General features: G+C 41.6%; 1 protein-coding gene across 1 annotated transcript in view; it reads right to left on the reverse strand.

Moving 5' to 3' along the window:
- Positions 1-300: 300 nt before the first annotated feature.
- LOC111230430 (myosin light chain kinase, smooth muscle-like) overlaps positions 301-19337 on the reverse strand; it is a 76242-nt gene continuing 57205 nt past the window's right edge. The window contains exons 23-38 of the mRNA XM_022757171.1: positions 14254-14301; positions 12444-12571; positions 12035-12191; positions 10955-11145; positions 10722-10833; positions 10546-10578; positions 10245-10335; positions 9413-9616; positions 7582-7799; positions 7371-7494; positions 6473-6625; positions 6236-6359; positions 6062-6152; positions 5773-5901; positions 5543-5655; positions 301-3876 (exon numbers count right to left, since the gene is read on the reverse strand). Coding sequence (XP_022612892.1) covers positions 3745-3876; positions 5543-5655; positions 5773-5901; positions 6062-6152; positions 6236-6359; positions 6473-6625; positions 7371-7494; positions 7582-7799; positions 9413-9616; positions 10245-10335; positions 10546-10578; positions 10722-10833; positions 10955-11145; positions 12035-12191; positions 12444-12571; positions 14254-14301 — 2048 coding nt within the window. The 3' untranslated portion in view covers positions 301-3744. The remainder of the gene's footprint in view (positions 3877-5542; positions 5656-5772; positions 5902-6061; positions 6153-6235; positions 6360-6472; positions 6626-7370; positions 7495-7581; positions 7800-9412; positions 9617-10244; positions 10336-10545; positions 10579-10721; positions 10834-10954; positions 11146-12034; positions 12192-12443; positions 12572-14253; positions 14302-19337) is intronic.

Here is a 19337-nt window from a genome sequence, read left to right on the forward strand (position 1 = left end):
AGTTTATTGATGGTGTTTGATCATAAAAATTTAGGAGAAATCTGTAAAATAACAGTTTTTCTCTGTAGAAATATTAATGAACCTTTCTGTAAATTTCTTGTTTTTACACTTTATCTGAATTAGGACATTTTACTTTAATTTTACAGTTTTTGTTTGGCAGCCTTTTTTACAGTGAGTCTGATCAGTGTGATGATTAACGGTGTATTTCTGCTTTAAACACTGTATTCACACACACACACACACACACACACACACACACACACACACACACACACACACACACACACACAGCTGTTTGGTTTAGTGATAAAAATTTATTTGGTATCAGTGAGTAACTACAGTCGTTTTCTTACATGTCCATGTTCATCAAACTGATAGATATTTATAAAAATTAGACAAATATAATCTACATACATCTAATACAAGAACAAAATGGAGGGGGGTGTAATAACCGTGACAAATTAAGTGCTGATGAGAATCTCCATGGAGACGGATGCTCAAATGATAATATTATTACTATGAATCTGTGCATTAAATAAGTTTAAAAATAAAACATTCTTAAACACAAACAACCATCAAACACACAAACAGGTAAAGTTGAAGCAGATGATCACCCACACACAAACACACACCTGTGAGGTTTAAACAAGCGTCTTTGGATTCTGGTTGAAAACTGAATCAGCCTTTAAATAAATGGATCAAAGCACAAACAAACAAACAAACAGCTGGAATGTGACAAAGAAACGACTCTGACATCAGCGCGGACACGACATGTCAGCACGTCAGACGTTTAAATCACGGCTGATTTCTACCGAACACGGAGCTGCTGCCTCAAAGATTTCAGTTATTAATTAACAAAAAATCTTTTTCATTAAACGACACAGTGACAATGTTTCTCTGTCACTTCGATCCAAATTTACTTAAACTCAAATTTCATAAAATCAAGAAAATCATTTGAAAATTAATTTTACTTTGCTGGTGTTGAAAGCTCAGGGAAGAAAACAGAACCATTTATTAAATTGTTCCAGAAATCACAGAAATCATTTTTATTTGCAATGAAAACAAATAAGATTTGAGTTGGATGTTATATCTAATTCTTAGAAACTTATATTTACAAAATCTATATCTTTATGATTTAATAATTATAAAATCTGTTTTTGTATTTATGAAATACTAATTACAAGATTCAGTTCTCATGTATTTAATATTAATCTCACCATTATAACATGTGGCTGGAAGACGAGATAAGATCTGTAATTATAACTCAGTGTATTATAATTATATTTAAAATTTCAAGATCTGTATTTATCTCATAATTCTGAAATACAGAACATTTGTCATTGTGGATGTAATCTTTTCAAAGAACTTGATATTTTCATTTATCTTTACCATCTAATTTCAAGGTAATAATTAAAAAGTTATTACACCATAATACCAGTTTATAATTAAAGGACCTTATGTCATAATTACAAGATATAAATTATGATAGATTTTGTAAATAAGAAATCTTGTAATTGTGACTTAGTATCTCAAACTTACAAATTTAAAATAAGATATATTGTAACTATGAGAAAAATAATCCATAATTACAGGATGTGATGTCATAGTGTTGAGTCTTCAGTGTTTTTCATAAACTAACTAAATGAGTTTCAGAGACACTTCCTGGTTTTCACGTCTTCCCATGTCACTGCTGATGTTTGAAAAAGTAAACATAAACAGTGCATTCTGGGAGTTTTGCACTGTAAACAAACTGTTATTTTTAAGGCAGCTAAAGGAAAAATGACTATCCCACAATGTGACAGATGTCTGGTAGAAAACTGTCATTTAAAGCGTCACCATGTTGCTTAAAGGCTAATGCTAATGTTGTAAGGCAGACGTGATGCTAACTGTAGAAGCTTCAGGACTAAAACTCAAAAATACAAACAAGACAGAGAAAAGTGCTCGGACAGGAGGGAGGAGACAAGCTGAGTGACATCGGGGGGGGGGGGTCCATAACAACAATGAAAACAAGATTAACATTATAATTTATCATCATCACCGTCGTCACTCTGGTTCATCCTGAGCCTCATGTATATCCACAGAGTTGCGTCACATTAGCATTAAAGCATCTAGTGGTAAGTGTCAATGGTTTAAAGTAAGGGCTTCATTACCCAGAAACCCTAGTTTTAATTACCTCCTCTCAATAGCTGATGTTTGTGACGATGTTAGCTACACTCCTCACAGCACAAATCTTTCCTCCTAATTAGCTAATGTTCATTAGCTGGTGAGCTAACAGTAGTCAGGATGACGTTAACTTACCAACGTTAGTTCTCTATTTATTCTTCAAATGGTTCAAGGTTTTTATTTTAACACTCCTCACGGCCCTGACTTCAGCTAATGTAAGCTAATTTATATTAGCTTGAACATTAGCTAAGCATTGTCAGATATTCCTGAAGTTAGCTTTGGGGTTGCATCCAATTAACTAATTAACGTATAATTTATTCATTTATTTAGTTTAACAATCAAGGTCAGTTCATGTGTAGAAGTTATATTCTTACTGTTGTTTTCACTCTCCATAGCAACCTGAGTTACCTGTGAGCTAATGTTTGTTAGCTAGCATTAGTTAGGTTAGCATTAGCTGAAAAATGTCATTAGTTAGCTCTGTGTTTATGAGTTCTAGTGATATTTAACACCCAGTGGTAAATATTGGTAACATCTGGATCATTTTTAAGTGATAAATGTGATTTTCATCTATTTTGTTTAAATCACTGTTAGCTTGCTAGCACGATTAGCGTCTTCTGGATGTCTTTTGCCTTGTTGTCTTGAAGTGGATCACTTTATTGTTTCGTTACTCAACTCTGTGAATATACGGCTCATCATCTTCCTCTTCACTGCATCCATCGTACCTTCCTCTTCCTCACCTGGACTCCCACAGGAACCAGGTCTGGGTGACATACAGTACATGTTTCATGGTTTAGTTATACACAAAGTCCCGCAACCATGACAACAACTACAGCTCCCATGAGCCTATGCTGAAGGAGCTGAGGCTGAATCTAATTTATTGTTTTTATGACTCGTTAAAATTGGACTGATTCAACAGGTTTCATTTGTGTGTTTCTTCCTCTTGGTTTATAGTTATATAATTTCCTTCATCACAAACATGTAACGTGGATTTTTGAGGATAAATGTTGGTTGTTCTCTTTTTCTGTGGATCAGTGTAAAAAAATTAACCTGGGTTCATACACGATAGATGGCGCTGTCAAAGGAAATCCATGAAGAGGCTGGTGTGAGAGGGGTGGGGCTTCAGGTGGGTGGGTGGAGTTTAGCACAAAGCATGTTGCAGGTGAGAAAGTAACTGCTCCTCTAAATGAGAGACTGTGAAACAAAGCAGGAAGTAATCTGACTTTTTTTTCCGTGAACAGTAAAACGTTGTGGGGGCGGAGCTACGTCTGTGACCGTGGTGATGAATACTGACTACAAGGCTGCAGGTGCTCATGGTCAAAGAGTAACTCATCACCTGGCCGACCAGCAGAGTCTCTCACCTGAAGCCACGCCCAGCAGTGATGTCACATTGTAGTGTGGAGTCACCTGCAGCCAGGTGAGGAGTTACTCTTTAAAACCTGTTTCCTGTGAGCAGTCCTGTCCAGGTGTGTAAACCCCACCCTCCTGTTCTTCCTGCTCAGGTGAGGAGTGATGAACTCGTCTGGACCCGAGCAACTTCCACGCTGCCTCCTCCTCCCTGCGGGAGTCCAGGCGGTGGCTTCTTTACTCTTCCTCCTCCTCTTCCTCCTCCTCCTCTCCGGCCATCACCTCCACCAGCAGCTCAGCGGTGCAGGTCGCCTCCCCCAGACTGTTGACAGCCTTGACCGTGTACTTGGCGTCATCGTCGCCTGACACCTGTAGGTTGAAGTGAGACTCAGCAGTGAGCTCACAATTCTAACCAAACATCCACTTTTACTGTCGTCGAGTCAGAGACACAGTGTGAACATGAACAGTCTGAACAGTCTGAACATGAACAGTCTGAACAGTCTGAACATGAACAGTCTGAACAGTCTGAACATGAACAGTCTGAACAGTCTGAACATGAACAGTCTGAACAGTCTGAACATGAACAGTCTGAACAGTCTGAACATGAACAGTCTGAACAGTCTGAACATGAACAGTCTGAACAGTCTGAACATGAACAGTCTGAACAGTCTGAACATGAACAGTCTGAACAGTCTGAACATGAACAGTCTGAACAGTCTGAACATGAACAGTCTGAACAGTCTGAACATGAACAGTCTGAACAGTCTGAACATGAACAGTCTGAACAGTCTGAACATGAACAGTCTGAACAGTCTGAACATGAACAGTCTGAACAGTCTGAACATGAACAGTCTGAACAGTCTGAACATGAACAGTCTGAACAGTCTGAACATGAACAGTCTGAACAGTCTGAACATGAACAGTCTGAACAGTCTGAACATGAACAGTCTGAACAGTCTGAACATGAACAGTCTGAACAGTCTGAACATGAACAGTCTGAACAGTCTGAACATGAACAGTCTGAACAGTCTGAACATGAACAGTCTGAACAGTCTGAACATGAACAGTCTGAACAGTCTGAACATGAACAGTCTGAACAGTCTGAACATGAACAGTCTGAACAGTCTGAACATGAACAGTCTGAACAGTCTGAACATGAACAGTCTGAACAGTCTGAACATGAACAGTCTGAACAGTCTGAACATGAACAGTCTGAACAGTCTGAACATGAACAGTCTGAACAGTCTGAACATGAACAGTCTGAACAGTCTGAACATGAACAGTCTGAACAGTCTGAACATGAACAGTCTGAACAGTCTGAACATGAACAGTCTGAACAGTCTGAACATGAACAGTCTGAACAGTCTGAACATGAACAGTCTGAACAGTCTGAACATGAACAGTCTGAACAGTCTGAACATGAACAGTCTGAACAGTCTGAACATGAACAGTCTGAACAGTCTGAACATGAACAGTCTGAACAGTCTGAACATGAACAGTCTGAACAGTCTGAACATGAACAGTCTGAACAGTCTGAACATGAACAGTCTGAACAGTCTGAACATGAACAGTCTGAACAGTCTGAACATGAACAGTCTGAACAGTCTGAACATGAACAGTCTGAACAGTCTGAACATGAACAGTCTGAACAGTCTGAACATGAACAGTCTGAACAGTCTGAACATGAACAGTCTGAACAGTCTGAACATGAACAGTCTGAACAGTCTGAACATGAACAGTCTGAACAGTCTGAACATGAACAGTCTGAACAGTCTGAACATGAACAGTCTGAACAGTCTGAACATGAACAGTCTGAACAGTCTGAACATGAACAGTCTGAACAGTCTGAACAGTCTGAACAATGTGAACAGTGTAGTAACAGGTGAATGTTTGTTCAATATATCCCTGTAATTACTACATTTCAGACTTTAATTAGCTGTAACAATGAGCTGTGGCAGAAACCTTTAATGTTCTAACGTTAGGTCTAATCTGTCAGAGCAGTGTTAATGTTGTAGAAACAGGTTTGACCTCTGACCTCTGAGATGACCAGGCTGCAGTTCCCGTCTTCATCATAGTCTATCTGGAAGTGTCGGGTCTCTTTGATTGGCTGGTCATCTTTGTACCACACCACCTCTGGGTCGGGGTAACCTGCACACACACACACAGACGTTTAAGGTTCTCGGGTGCTGATGTTGTGTCATCATGACGACCAGTTTCAGACCTGATTGAACACCTGGTCTCAGGTATGAACTCCAGCTCTGTTACCTTCTATCTTGCAGTCGAAGCGAGCAGCGCTGCCCTCCACCACCTCCACATCTTTGATGACTGAGCTGAAGCTGGGCTTACACTCCGTCTTCTGCTCGTACTCCAAGCACTCCAGGAACTGGTTATCCTCTGCGCACGCACGCGCATACACACACACACACACACACACACACACACACACACACACACACACACACACACACACACACACACACACACACACTTAGTTTTTGCTCCAGCACTTACAGCAGCCTTTCACTGACCACGCCTCCTCTCTTGTGTCTCTGACCTTCAGTGGGAGATCCTTTCTTGGCGCTGACTCCAGCCATCATGGCCATGGACGACAGTCTCCCAATGGCTCTGACAGCGTGACCTGTTTTCTACCACAGAAGAAGAAACAGTTGCATGAAGAACATACTCATTGTCACTCTGTCAGTGTTATACATATATATTTATATGTTACCTGCCACTTCCTCCTCAGGATGTACTTCTTCATCCTCTCCTTGGAGAGCTTCTTGGCCTTCATGGTGTTGGTGTCCTGTTTCAGCCAGGTGTGTTCAAAGCACTGAGCACAGGTGAGCCGAGTCCTGAGAGACAACCACAGTCTGTGTTACCATGGCGACTTATTGAGCCACTTCAGCATCTTCGTTTTTGAATAAGACAGAAGAGTGAATAAAAACAAAGCCCCGCGCCCCCTTACTTCATGTCTTTCTTCAGCAGGTTGGTGATAAAGTCTTTGCCGTTGTCTGAGATTTCGTCAAAGGCCTCGTCCTCAAAGTCCCAGGTTGCTGAGGTGACGTTGGACAAAGTCTCGTTGTCATTGTCGCCCATGAAGGGAGACAGACCGCTAAGCCTGAGAGGACGAACACAGGGTAAACTGAACCAGGCTAAAGCTAACTGAGCTACAGTAAACTAGAACACATTCATCACATCAGATACACACAGTTACAGAATTAAATATTTAAACTGGAAAGAAAAAACGACAGAAAACACGACGACAGATAAAAGATTTTCACGTGGTCTGTGAAGATGTTTAACTCTAACCTCTGTAGTAACTATGACTGGAGAATTTACTGACATATTTTATGTCCTAGAATAAAACGTGACATTGTGTCAACCACAAAAAAATAAAAAATTTTAAAAATCACACAAAGCTGTGGTAAGTTAAAATATGTTAAATTAAAGAGTAATGAAATAAATGAATGAAAGAAGTAAATCCAGGAAATGATAAAAACAAAAAGGACAAATTAAAGTCAAATTAAAGGATTAACCCAAACGACATGAGAAGCTAAGGTGAGATGAAAAAAACAAAGCAAGAAGATAAGCCAAACTAAGCTAAAAGGCTAAATGCTAAATTAACTGACCTGGGCTAAAGTGAACAAAACAAAGAAACTAAAAATTTAACGAAACATCAATAAATTATAAAATACAGAGCAGTGAAATAAATAAAACAATATGAGGCTAAGCTAAATAAAAATAATAAAACAACATGAAGTAATAGAATAAAAACTAAAGAGAAATCCGATGAAGCTGAATGAACTAAGCTAAGTTAAGCTAAGCTAGGCTAATGACAGGTGAATGCAGCTGCAGAGACTCACAGTATGTAACAGATGACTCCTATACTCCACATGTCAGTGGGGTAACTGATGGCTTCATAGTTGATCACCTCTGGAGCCACAAACTCTGGCGTCCCAAACAAAACCTTCAGAGTTCCTGCGTTTTCTGTGGAGGACAGAACCAGAGGATAACATTCACATCATGGTTCTCTGATGTGCGTGTCCCTGTGGCTGACAGCAGCTGGTTGGTTACCTAGTCGTCTGGCGAGGCCGAAGTCGATGAGTTTGATCTTGCTGCCAGTCTTGTTGACACACATGATGTTCTCAGGCTTGAGGTCCAGGTGGACGATGCCCTGTTTGTGGATGAAGCTGACGCCATCGATGATCTGCAGCATGTATTTGATCACCTCCCTCTCCGTCAGCTCAAAGTCCTCATCGATGATCCGCTCAAACAGCTCGCCGCCAGAGATCCTGTACGCACGCACGCGCATGCACACACACACGCACGCACACAAACACAGACACAGAAGGACCGTCACTGACCCAGCACTGTGAACACTGGAGATGGTTTCCACCTCTGGAGACTGGTGAGTAAACAGCTGCTAACGCTAACGCCAGCTATGTAGCATTAGCTAAACTTCCATATGGCTCCTTTAATATAACAGGAGAATTTTCCTATTTAACAAACTCCCTCTGACATCACAAGATATTTTGTGGCATATTTCCTCCTTATTTCCAAATGATGTGTTATGAACATTTGACTTTATCTTATGATAAAATCTATTCATTTAAAACCATCGTATCTGATTAAAGAGGAGAAATGTTGGTGCAGGACATTATAAGAAGAAACCTTAACCTTGAGTTAATTAAAGTAACCATTTTTAAGTTATAAAAAGAAGATCATGTGATGAAAAATTTACTTTTTCATATAAATTGTGGTGGTCGTGACGTGAGCTTCAGGACACGTGACAAGAACGTTTCACTATTTCCTGTCTGTTCTGTTTTTCAACTACACAATGAATGAGAAGAATCATGAACATCAGTGATCACACACAGGACTCTGAGCTTCTATTCAAATCATGGTAAAATAAAATGAGGTCGTCCAGGCTTTTTTGGATCAACGTCTCAAAAACTATGACGTCTAAATTACTGACTAATAGCACCGGTAGCACCACCATGTGACCAGCTATAGAACAGAAAGCTCGCTTCATTCTAAACTTTATGATTTCATAATGTCAGTTTTCATGTTTCCTGTGACCAAGTTTCAGATTAAATGTTCTCAAAGCTGAGAGGACTGAAATACCAAAATAAGAGTCTGAATGTAAACAGCTCATTTCCTGTTCTCCATCAGCTTTTATCAGATTTCTGGTGTCTCCTTGTTTATCACAGTAAATATTCACAAACAAACACACTGATTGTTATTATTTCAAAATAAAAGCAGCCGGAGAGACTCAGCTCAATGAAGAATGATAAGGAGACATTTTAATGAAGCACAGATGGAGGACGTCTGAGCGCGCTCAGTGCTGTCGCTCCATCTCTGCCTCCAGCTCTAAAATTAGCAGAGAGGAAATAGCTGCTCTCAGATTCCTCTCATACTTGGCCACGTAATTATTTTCCGTCGTTCTCAAAAACATCTCGTGTTTCCAGATCTGAGTCAGAGTCACATTCAAATCTGTTCAGTAAGACCATGAACATCCGTCAGATAACAGTCAGTCCTGTGGACGTTTCTCATCGTCCTTCATCCGTCCAGCAGCTGGAGTCATCTCATCACACCCTCACACTGTAGATACATTTACACTGAACATACACCACCACCACCACCATCATCATCATCCTGTAGTGATGCAGTTTACTCCTCTGACCATGAGGACACATGGATTCATTAACCTGATGTTTTATATGAAGATATATTTTGCACATTTCGAGCTTTTATTCTGACAAAAGAGAACAGACAGGAAATGAGATGAGGTTGATGGTCGCCATCTCTTAGCTGTTTTCCACTGAATGTTTGTTGCTCAAGTAAAAACCAGGCTGTGTGAAGCTGACAGAAAAAGTATTTCAGTGTCAGAGGAAACCTCACGTACATCTCCAGGACCATGACGATGTCGGACTTGCCCTCGAAGGCGTCGATGCACTGGACCAGTTTGGGGTGATGGAGGCTGTTCATGATGCCGATCTCCTGCCGCACATTCTCCTTCTCCTTCGCTGAGTACGCCTTGATGAACTTTCCCGCCCAAACCTTCTTCGTGGCTTTTTCCACCAGTTTAAAAACCTGACCGAACTTTCCCCTGAAACACAAACAACACAAACTTAAACACAACAATATACAACACAGACATAAACACAAACAACACAAACATAAACACAAACATAAACACAACAATAAACAACACAAACATAAACACAAATAACACAAAAAGAACACCAACACAAACATAAACACAAACATAAACACAACAATATACAACACAAACAACACAAACAAAAACACAAACAACAAAAACACAAACACAAACAACAAAAACACTAACACAACAATATACAACACAAACAAAAACAACACAAACATAAACACAACAATAAACAACACAAACAAACACAAACACAGATTGAACAGAGCTTCCCGGGAACAGTTTTATAAAAAAATAATATATATGATAAATAAACACTTGTCTTGGTCAATTTTTACTCTTAATTTTGTTTTTATTTTTCTTTTGACAATAAAATTATTTTTATCTCTACATTTCTTACCTAAAAAAACATTGATCTAATTGTTCTGATTCTGTTTGTATTCATTCTCACGATCACGTTAAACCTGCTGTTTCACTGAGGTTTTAAAACACACACAGTGACTTGGTTCAGCTTTACAGAAGCACAGGTGCATTGTAGGTGAGGTGTGAGTGGGTGGAGCCTTACGTTCCCAGCCTCTCCTCCACGTCGTACAGCTCCTTCACCTTCACGTCTGTTCTGATGGTCACGTCTCTGTAGTCCGGCTCCTTCTCTGAGTCTGAGCACACAGAGGTCAGAGGTCACAGAGAATACTGCATCCTTCTCATGTTGTGTCACTGTGTGTTGTGTTGTTATTTGTCATGGGATGTCACATCATCATGTTCTATGATGTCATTCTATGTCATGTGATGTCACTGTGCTGTGTTGATGCTCTCTCTCGTGTTTGTGTGAATGTTATGTTGAGGTTGATCAGCTGATGAAGTCTTACCGTCATCCTCCTCCTCAGCCTCGTCCTGGTTCTCTGTCGACCAATCAGATGTTAGTTCAGTTACTCGGTTTAGTTCAGATCAACTGTCAGAGTTTAGTTTAGCTTAGTTTAGTTCAGTTTAATTTAGTTAGCTTAGTTTAGTTGACTTAGTTCTGGTTTAGTTCTGGTTTACTGACCGTCGTCCACAAGTCCCACAGTGACGGGTTCAGACTCGGCGCTCGGTTCTCCAATCCCGTAAATGTTCTGAGCCCTGACTCGAAACTTATACTGACGCTCTGGGAGGAGGTTCTGGAGACGACACAAACCTTATTTATATTTTCATCAACAGTCTGTGACAAACAGACATTTCTTTGATGAGATGGCGTACAGAACACTGGTTGAAGGACATGATACAAACAGCTGGTCACACCTGCACGTTGTAGGAGGTGCTGTTGCAGGACACCAGGTGTTTCCACTGCGGCTCCACAGAGTCCCAGATCTCCAGGTTGTAGGACTGGACGGCGCTGCCCCCGTCATAGGTCGGCCCGTACCACGACAGGGTCAGACTGGACCGCCGGATATCTGAGGCTGCTGGGACCTTTGCTGGGGGGTCGGGTTTATCTGAGGAAAAGGGGGGCTGGGTTAAAACTGCTGATAGAGCACTGAAGGTAATAATGACCCCTACAGGCTGCAGAGGTAATGACAGTCACAACATGAACACATCCTGTTTATTCATGGGCCCAAGAACCAGGAGCCGGACGACACTAATGACGACCAACATGAACCAGCCAGTTGAACTAACTGTTTGAGGGTCAGCAACCTGGTTCAGGTTCAGGTTTGACTTGAGCTACGAAGGTAAGAGGTGAGAGGATAGAGAATATATTATGTTAATGAGTGTGTGTGCACATACATTAACATTATATATTCTCTATCGGCAGCTATTCGCAGCTCAGAGTCTGAACCATCAGTGTCGTTAGTTCAGCGGAGACGTCGCCTCCAGCCTGTCTCTTCTTCTTCTTCTGTTACACTTCCTCAAACTGGATGTTAAACTGGCTCTTCTTCATTTACCTGGCAGGTACCGCAGGTAAATTAAGGTCCACCCACTACCTGAGGAAATAAAGTAGTTGAAAACAGCTGTAAACGTCCCCTGATGATGTAATGGAAATTGTCAAATCATTTTGAAAGACAACAGCCAATAGGAACACTTGGCTGATGTTTGTGTGTGTGTGCACTGACAGAGACAGACTCAGGTTCATGTGATTGATCAAGACTCCAATGATCTGAGCAGCTGCGTTGGTTGCAGCAGTAAGTGAGACTGTGAGCAGCTTCCTCTAACACCTGTCACATATCCAGGTGTCCGTGCAAGTACAGAATGACATCACTGCGGTCAGTGTGGTTTTCAGACGGACTTGAACAGCATATTCCTCCTCAGATAAAACCCTCTGAGCTGCAGCTCTTTTTGGCGGGACCTCAGTGACCTCAGGGGACAGATGCTGCAGAAGTTTCTTACCGACGATGGTGAGGTTGAGGGCGGCCTGTCGGAGGCCGTAGCTGTTCCTCAGCTCAATGGTGTAACAGCCGCAGTGTTCCTGCTGACCGCTGGAGATGGTCAGTTTACTGCTGCTGTCACTGCTCTGGATGGAGATGTCAGCCGAGCCCTCCTGGATCTGAATGCACACGCACACGCACGCACACACACACACACACACACACACACACACACACACACACACACACACACACACACACACACACACAGGACGTCAGGGCCACCATAGACCAAGTTCAACACAGTTTATCACTAACTACCAGCTCAGCTTTTCCCAGCATGACAGCACCTGCTGATAAATTATCAATAACCGCAGCCTCTGTGTGTGTGTGTGTGTGTGTGTGTGTGTGTGTGTGTGTGTGTCTCTCACTGGTTTCCTGAACTTCAGCCAGGTGCAGTTGATGGGTGGAGCTCCAGAGAACTTGCAGAGGATCTCCACCTTCTCTCCAGCCAGGATCTTCATGTCCTCTGGGAACTGCAGGATCTGAGGAGGCAGAGCTGCCAATACAGACCAATAATCAATAATCAATCAGAAAAACAGAAGCAGAGAATAATAAAGAGAACTAGAAAATTCCAGGGAAATTTAGAGTGCCACGGGGGCTACTGCCGGGATGAGTACATGATTTATTTCCAGTGTTCAAAAGTCACCCTGATCATATTCTGGTTTGGAGAAATGTCTTGATTGGTTATCTGGTTGCTAGGCGCACGCACACAGGTCAGGAGCTGCCGTTGCCATGGCAATGTGAAAATCTGCCCAGAATTTGGCTTCTACATGGCTTCAAACAATTGCAAATTATGAGAAAACCGTTACTTCTTATCAAAAACCGAAAACACCGTGACAGACACTGAAGCCAGAACTTTCTTACAGTCTCTATTTTATTCAGATATTCCTTAAAATGAGTGAGTAAGCTCAGTGCGAAGACAGAGTGAGATTCTTTTGAAAGAAAAAGACGATTACATTAGGTGTCAATGAGAGTGAGACAGGTATTGCTGCTGGACTCGGCACCCCCGTTTAAATTTTGTGCAGACCCTGCCTGTCAAAGTTACATTTTATGAATCCCAACAACTATGTCTACATTTTCAGAAAGAATTATTTGTCTCCTTTTTACGGTTTGGCCGTGAGCTCGAGTTAAAAATAAAAATAAAGGTTATTTTTTACTGCTTCATGCACTCTAGCCAACTGACGCTGTCACTCTAACTTTGAAGAAAAAGTGATTTCCACTCCTCCTTTGAGTGCTCACAGTTTGAAAAGTTTACATGTTATGTAAAAAAAGTTGCTGTGTTTTGGAGAGAGCAGAAGTTTTCCTCCGTTTTATAGTTTGAATCACATTTCTACGTGCAGGTATGAGAGAGCTGGGTGACTCAGAAAAAAGGTGAAATTTTGTAGAAAAAAGGTGAAATTTTGTGGGTTTCTAAAGAAAATTCCAATGCATTCCTAATGCATTATTTATTCCCAGTATTTTGGGAATAACTTTGGGAAAAATTGGAATTTTAACACCAAAAGTCATAGCACCTCTTTCGGGATCAAGACACACGTTTTGATGTATATATTACCGGGGTTTTCTCAAAGCTGCGGGACGAGTTACGCGCCAAAATTTGTCGGAAGAATAATAATAAGCCCGAAGGAATATTAAGAGATGCCTCGGAGCTGAGCACCCGTGGCACTAATGAAAGCAGCGGAGGTGAACTCAGCTGTTCTGTCCTGGAACCAAACTTCATTAATTTATTAGAAATTTTAAAAATGTAGACCAGATGCACTGAGTAATCCTGAGTTCACACTGTTACACTAGAGTTAAATAAATAGTGATGACAGGTGTCGGCAGCAGGTGCTCATGGGAGCTGTAGTGAAACTTGTTCTTTAGTGACATACAGTCTCAGCTGCCCAAAGGCACTTCAGCAGGAGACAGGGGGACTTGAACCTGCATGTGGAGGATTGACAGAAGTTCACACTGAGCTGGAGCTCCAGCAATAATAGTTGTTGTGTGACACAGATTAAATCTGAGCAGCAGAGGTCAAGATATTCTGGTTTGTAGTCCAAAAACACTGGATCCTACAACTCCCATAATGCACCTGGATAGTTCTTTCATTAGAGGCCCTCAGCCAGGTAAGCAGCTTCTTTTACTGACTTTATATGAGAGAGTTTTACAGTGCAGGTGTGTATTCAGACAGGTGTATGTCACCTTGTTTCGGGGGGGTCTTGGGAGTCGGTTTCTTTATCCTGGCTTCACCTGATGGGAACAAACAACAGACAGTCAGAGAATCGAACCTGTAACCTGTGATGACCTGATGTTACCAGATGTTTTGATGATGTGACACATGTTCATGCAGCAGTAGTGTCGACTACAGTGTAAATATAAAGGCTGTACATGTTTGTATATGAGCTGAGCAGCGGCAGAAGAAGAATGTGAGACAGAGTGAGGACTCGTGTGGATGGAGAGCGTCTGATGACCATATATGGACAACCTAAAAATAGTTCCTCAGGATGCAGGAAATAGTTGTTGGAGGTTTTTATTTATTCTGCAGAAGAAGAAACAGATGAAACTGAAGAGTCTGAATCTGTCGTCAAACCCACAGTTAGAGAAGAAACTGTGTTAAAGTATGTTGTCCTCTTCTTCTCTCAGTCCTCTACCCCCCACCCCCCTCCATCGGAAACATTTCCCGACACAAAGTTATTTCTGCTCTGAGAGAAACCAATCAGTCTGAGTCACCGTCAAATCAATCCCTAACAGTCACTAACAGATCAATCACTAACAGATGAATTACTATTAAATCAAACAATAAAACATCAATCCCTAACAGATCAATCACTATTAAATCAATCACTACTAGATCAATCATCAATTTGTGTGACGATGCTGACACGTCTCTGAAAGTCTGATACAGATCTTTTTGGTCTCTGTGCTGTTGAAAAGGTATTTATGGGTCAGGTTGGGGTTCAGGTGTTCCACAGGTGTGTCTCAGACATGAGTGTGTGTGTCTCTGAGTCCTGAGGGGAGGGGGGTCCAGAGCTGGACCGGGTCCTGGATCATACCAGAGGTGATAAATATAAACCCACAAGGAGGATCAGGTTTCAGGGACTGAGCTGCTGTCAGACACTCAGTCCTTTATTTACTGTGGAGCCCCCATCAAACACGTTCATATGGACACAGTCTGAGCCAATCAGGAACCAGGTACAGACACATGGTAAAGGTCAGAGGTCAGGTCTGTGCTCTACTGTCTGTTTTGGTTTGAGGGAAAGGTCAGAGATCACCAAGGCCTTTTCATTAGGGACAGTTCATATTCAAAGGTAGCGTTGGTTCAGTTCTGGATCTAGATCCAGGTGAACTCACTTTACAGCTGGTGAGAAAGACTCAGACCAGAGCCGGTCCAGCTCTTAGTCCAGCAGAACCAGAATCACACAGCTCTGTTCACAAGTCCACGTCTTTAAACAACATGGAGACCTGATGGTCGTGGACTCAGACTCCCAGTCCTCCTCGAATCTTAAACCAGTTACTGAGACACGAAGAAGAACGAGTGGAACAATCAGATATGTCAAAACAACTTTTGATGTCTACACAGATGAGACTGTGGATGTGAACTGGTCTCTGGATGAACTGGTCCCTGGAGTCACAGTCCAGATCCACCTCCTGAATGAAGCTTCATTCTCAGCACTGACACATTTCTCCTGACAGAATGAGTTTTAATCAATAGTTATTTTCTTCTGTCTTTATTGATTATCCATGTTGTGATTAGAAAGATTAAAGATCTGATTGCTTCAGTAGTGATGTGGATATATATGAGGTGTGATGTTAAATGAACAGCTGATACTGAACAACACACAAGACTTTAGTTAAATAAAGTTATAAAACTCAGTCGTATTTACACAGAGACTGTCAGTGTACTGTCAGGATGAGGCGTTCACTGTCACTGAGAACGTCTGGAAACGTGATATACTTTGTCACTGCAGGTGGAAAAAAGGTCACAATGTTGATGGGGGTGGGGAGGTCGGGGTGATGGTGCTGTAATGAAGGATTGATGGTTGACTGTTTAACATCCACCATTACTCTGTCATCACACACACACAGTAAGTGTGTGTGTGTGTGTGTGTGTGTGTGTGTGTGTGTGTGTGATGTATAGCTGTCACATCATCACCTCCTCTCCGGATGGACACCAACTATGTGCTAACAGCGTGAGGAGCGTTTGATTTGTGAAGTGTGGCGATCCAGGCGGGCTGAGGGATTAGCTTGTAGCTTTAGCTTTAGCTCCCGTGCTGCAGGGTCACTTGGTGCGCCTGACACCCACTGCTGCGCTTTGATTGGCCGTCTGAACTGTCAATCACAGTCCGGTTTGCAGAGTTAGGACAGAAGCTAAAACCGAGAGCTGTTTCCATGGTAACCATGATGCTCGGGTCTTTTCTCTGTTGTCACTTTAATCAAATCTAAATAAACATATTGATGAATCTGTATGAACAACTGATCTATAGACTAAATGACGAATCAGCTGATCGTTTACTGTGCTCCTGACTCTGACACCAGAAAATGTACTGAAGTATTAAAAGTAAAAACTCTAATCATTAGATTATTATCAGTGATGCGTTAAAGTGACGGCAGGTGGAGATCATTTAAACTATTTTATATTTTTATATTTTAAAGTAACTGTCAGATGAAAGTCCAGTCGACACCAACTGAAGGGGAAAATAATCTGACAGCAGAGGTCACATAATGTCACAGTGAGACGCACACAAATAACAAACACACACAAACTCAGCTTTTGTTTGTCTGAAGAGGATCAGTCATGAAGCTGCTAAAACCCTGTGACCTTTGACCTCAAACTGTAAAGGTTTCATGGGACGAGGCGACTCATCAGGATATAATCATGTAACAACTTGTTTGTAACACATTATACTGTCGTTATAATCAGCTACAGAAACAAAGTGTTCAGTCTTTGTTCTACATGTTTTATATTATCACAGCTGTTTGACTGATTACAGTCTGTTAGAAACATCTTTATAATGTGATCACACGATACATGTTTCAGCTCTGAACACTCAGATCTGTTAGCTCAGCAGATTCCGCCTGTAAAAGTTTAAAGTCTCTGTTTAACTGAAACGCTTCACAGATAAGAATCAGAAGCTCTTATTGTGACAGTGTGTCTGTCTCTTCCTGGTGTGTTTGTTTGGATGGAGATGTTCCTGAGGGGCAGCAGACTGGGTGGAGTCTGACCACAGACTAACAACCTGCAGTAGAAACACATCAGATTCTTCAGATAATGATTTACTGACTTTCTCATGCTCGGGGTCAAACTGTTGTTTCCTTGTGCTTCACCGCTGATCTGAATAATAAAATCATCTGTAGAAATCAGAGCGCTCTGAACAAACAGACAACAAACAATTCATCAAAACCTCCTTGGATCGGGCACTATCCCGATCCTGCAGGAGAACTGCTGAAGAACACAGTGACCCAGAACAGTACAGAACCTTTTCAATCCAAGATAGATCATAATAATCTCATCATCTGTAGATATCAGGGTCGTCCATGTTGCTCCCAATCCAAATCCACTAACACTGAGTAACTGCCAATACAAATGCTGAGTCCAATCCAGTTTTTATAACAGACCATAGTGGGGTGTTTTTGATAGCTGGTGTACTTAGAGCAAACAAGCAAACAAACAAGGATCTGGGAATGCATCTGGATTTGTATTGTCAATACTAATCCATCAACACATTGGATCGGGTCTGATCCCGACTCTGCTGATAACAGCAACACTGACACACAGAACATTAAGCTTTTTATTCTGATCAGATCATAGACATATTAACAAACCACCTGCCACAGTGTAACAGAAACATCAAACACTCAGTGTTTACAAAGTTGGTCTGATCCTGATCTTTGAATATCGAGTGTTCAACATCAACACTCAGTGTGATGTGACAGAAACAGTCTCACTGATAAACTGATTATTCTATTAACTGATTAATCAGTTGAACTTGTTGTTGAACTTGTTGAACTCAGTCAACACATCAGGAGTTTATGTATAAACTCAGTTATCAGATCTTTATCCAGGAGCAGCCTGGCTCTGTGGGAGGCGCTGTCAGTCAACTGGACCACCTCTGTGATCCAGACTGTTGTGGTCCAGATGTTCATGTTCCACTCAGGAAGAATTGTTATAACTTTTCCTCTAGCGCCACCATCAGGGCACATTCACATTTGTCCAGTACCAAGACCAAACACCTGCAGAACTAATCACATTCCCATCTGCCTCTGCTCTGCTTTGGGTTTACTGCTAACCAGCAAAAGTTAGCATGCACTAGCTAAACTAAGATGGCAGTACGGCCTAATAAAGCTGCTAACAAGGCTGTGGTCCACTCACAATGTTATCTGTCTGAAGAAAATATAAATATTCACCAATACATCATCAGTCTATAACTATAACTACAGCAGGATGTTAAAGTGAACACTAAATTGTCCAGTTGCTCATGTTCAGAGCTTCATCTTTCTGTCTGTAATCAAACCTCATCCGAAATTATTAATTTTTATAGCCTAAAGTGATTTTCTGTGGCGGGACACTGAGTGTTTTTGTCCAAATCAGGGACAGTCAGCGTGAAGACAAGGAGCTGCTTAAAAGGAGAGCTGCTCCACTGGAGACGTTTAATCTGTGGTGTGAAGTGAAACAAAGTCTGAGAAGGCCGAGTCGGGGAAACCAGGCCTTAAATGGAAGTGTGGGAGAGAGGCCACGAGGAGCTCTGAACCGTTTTATACCAGAACATCCTCCCTCCACCTCCCAGTCCTCCCCCCTCATTCCTCTGCTGTCAGCTCCGATCTGTTGGTAAAACTCTGCAGAGGACTCAGTGTGTCCCTGGTACGTCTCCTCACTTCAGATAAATGAGACTAACTTACGGGGGGGGGGGGGGGGTTTCATTTAAAAGCTTCGCTAAACTGGAATCTACCATTCTTTTTGCTTTTTATCTTCTTGACAATGTAAAAACCTTGTCTTTCTTTCATGTTTTTGTTACATTAAACTCTGTCTCCTCCAGAGTCACCTGTATCAGGTGACCTTCAGAGTCTTGATGTCATGAATGAGTTTTCAGAAACAGAAGAGTTTCCCAGTTACAATCAATCATGGATGTATGACCCGTAAAATGCTTTTTAGAGGTAAATATGAGTCTAACACTCTTTGTTTTACTACCAAACAAGAAACAGCAGCTATAGCAGTGATATGTGCTGAGAGAGAAATCACCTATGAGTCTCCAAAACCATCCACCAGCAGCAAAACACACAGAAGAAGT

The sequence above is a fragment of the Seriola dumerili genome, unplaced genomic scaffold, assembly GCF_002260705.1.
Source record: "Seriola dumerili isolate Sdu_G_001 unplaced genomic scaffold, Sdu_1.0 BDQW01000266.1, whole genome shotgun sequence".
NCBI classification, from domain to species: Eukaryota; Metazoa; Chordata; class Actinopteri; order Carangiformes; family Carangidae; genus Seriola; species Seriola dumerili.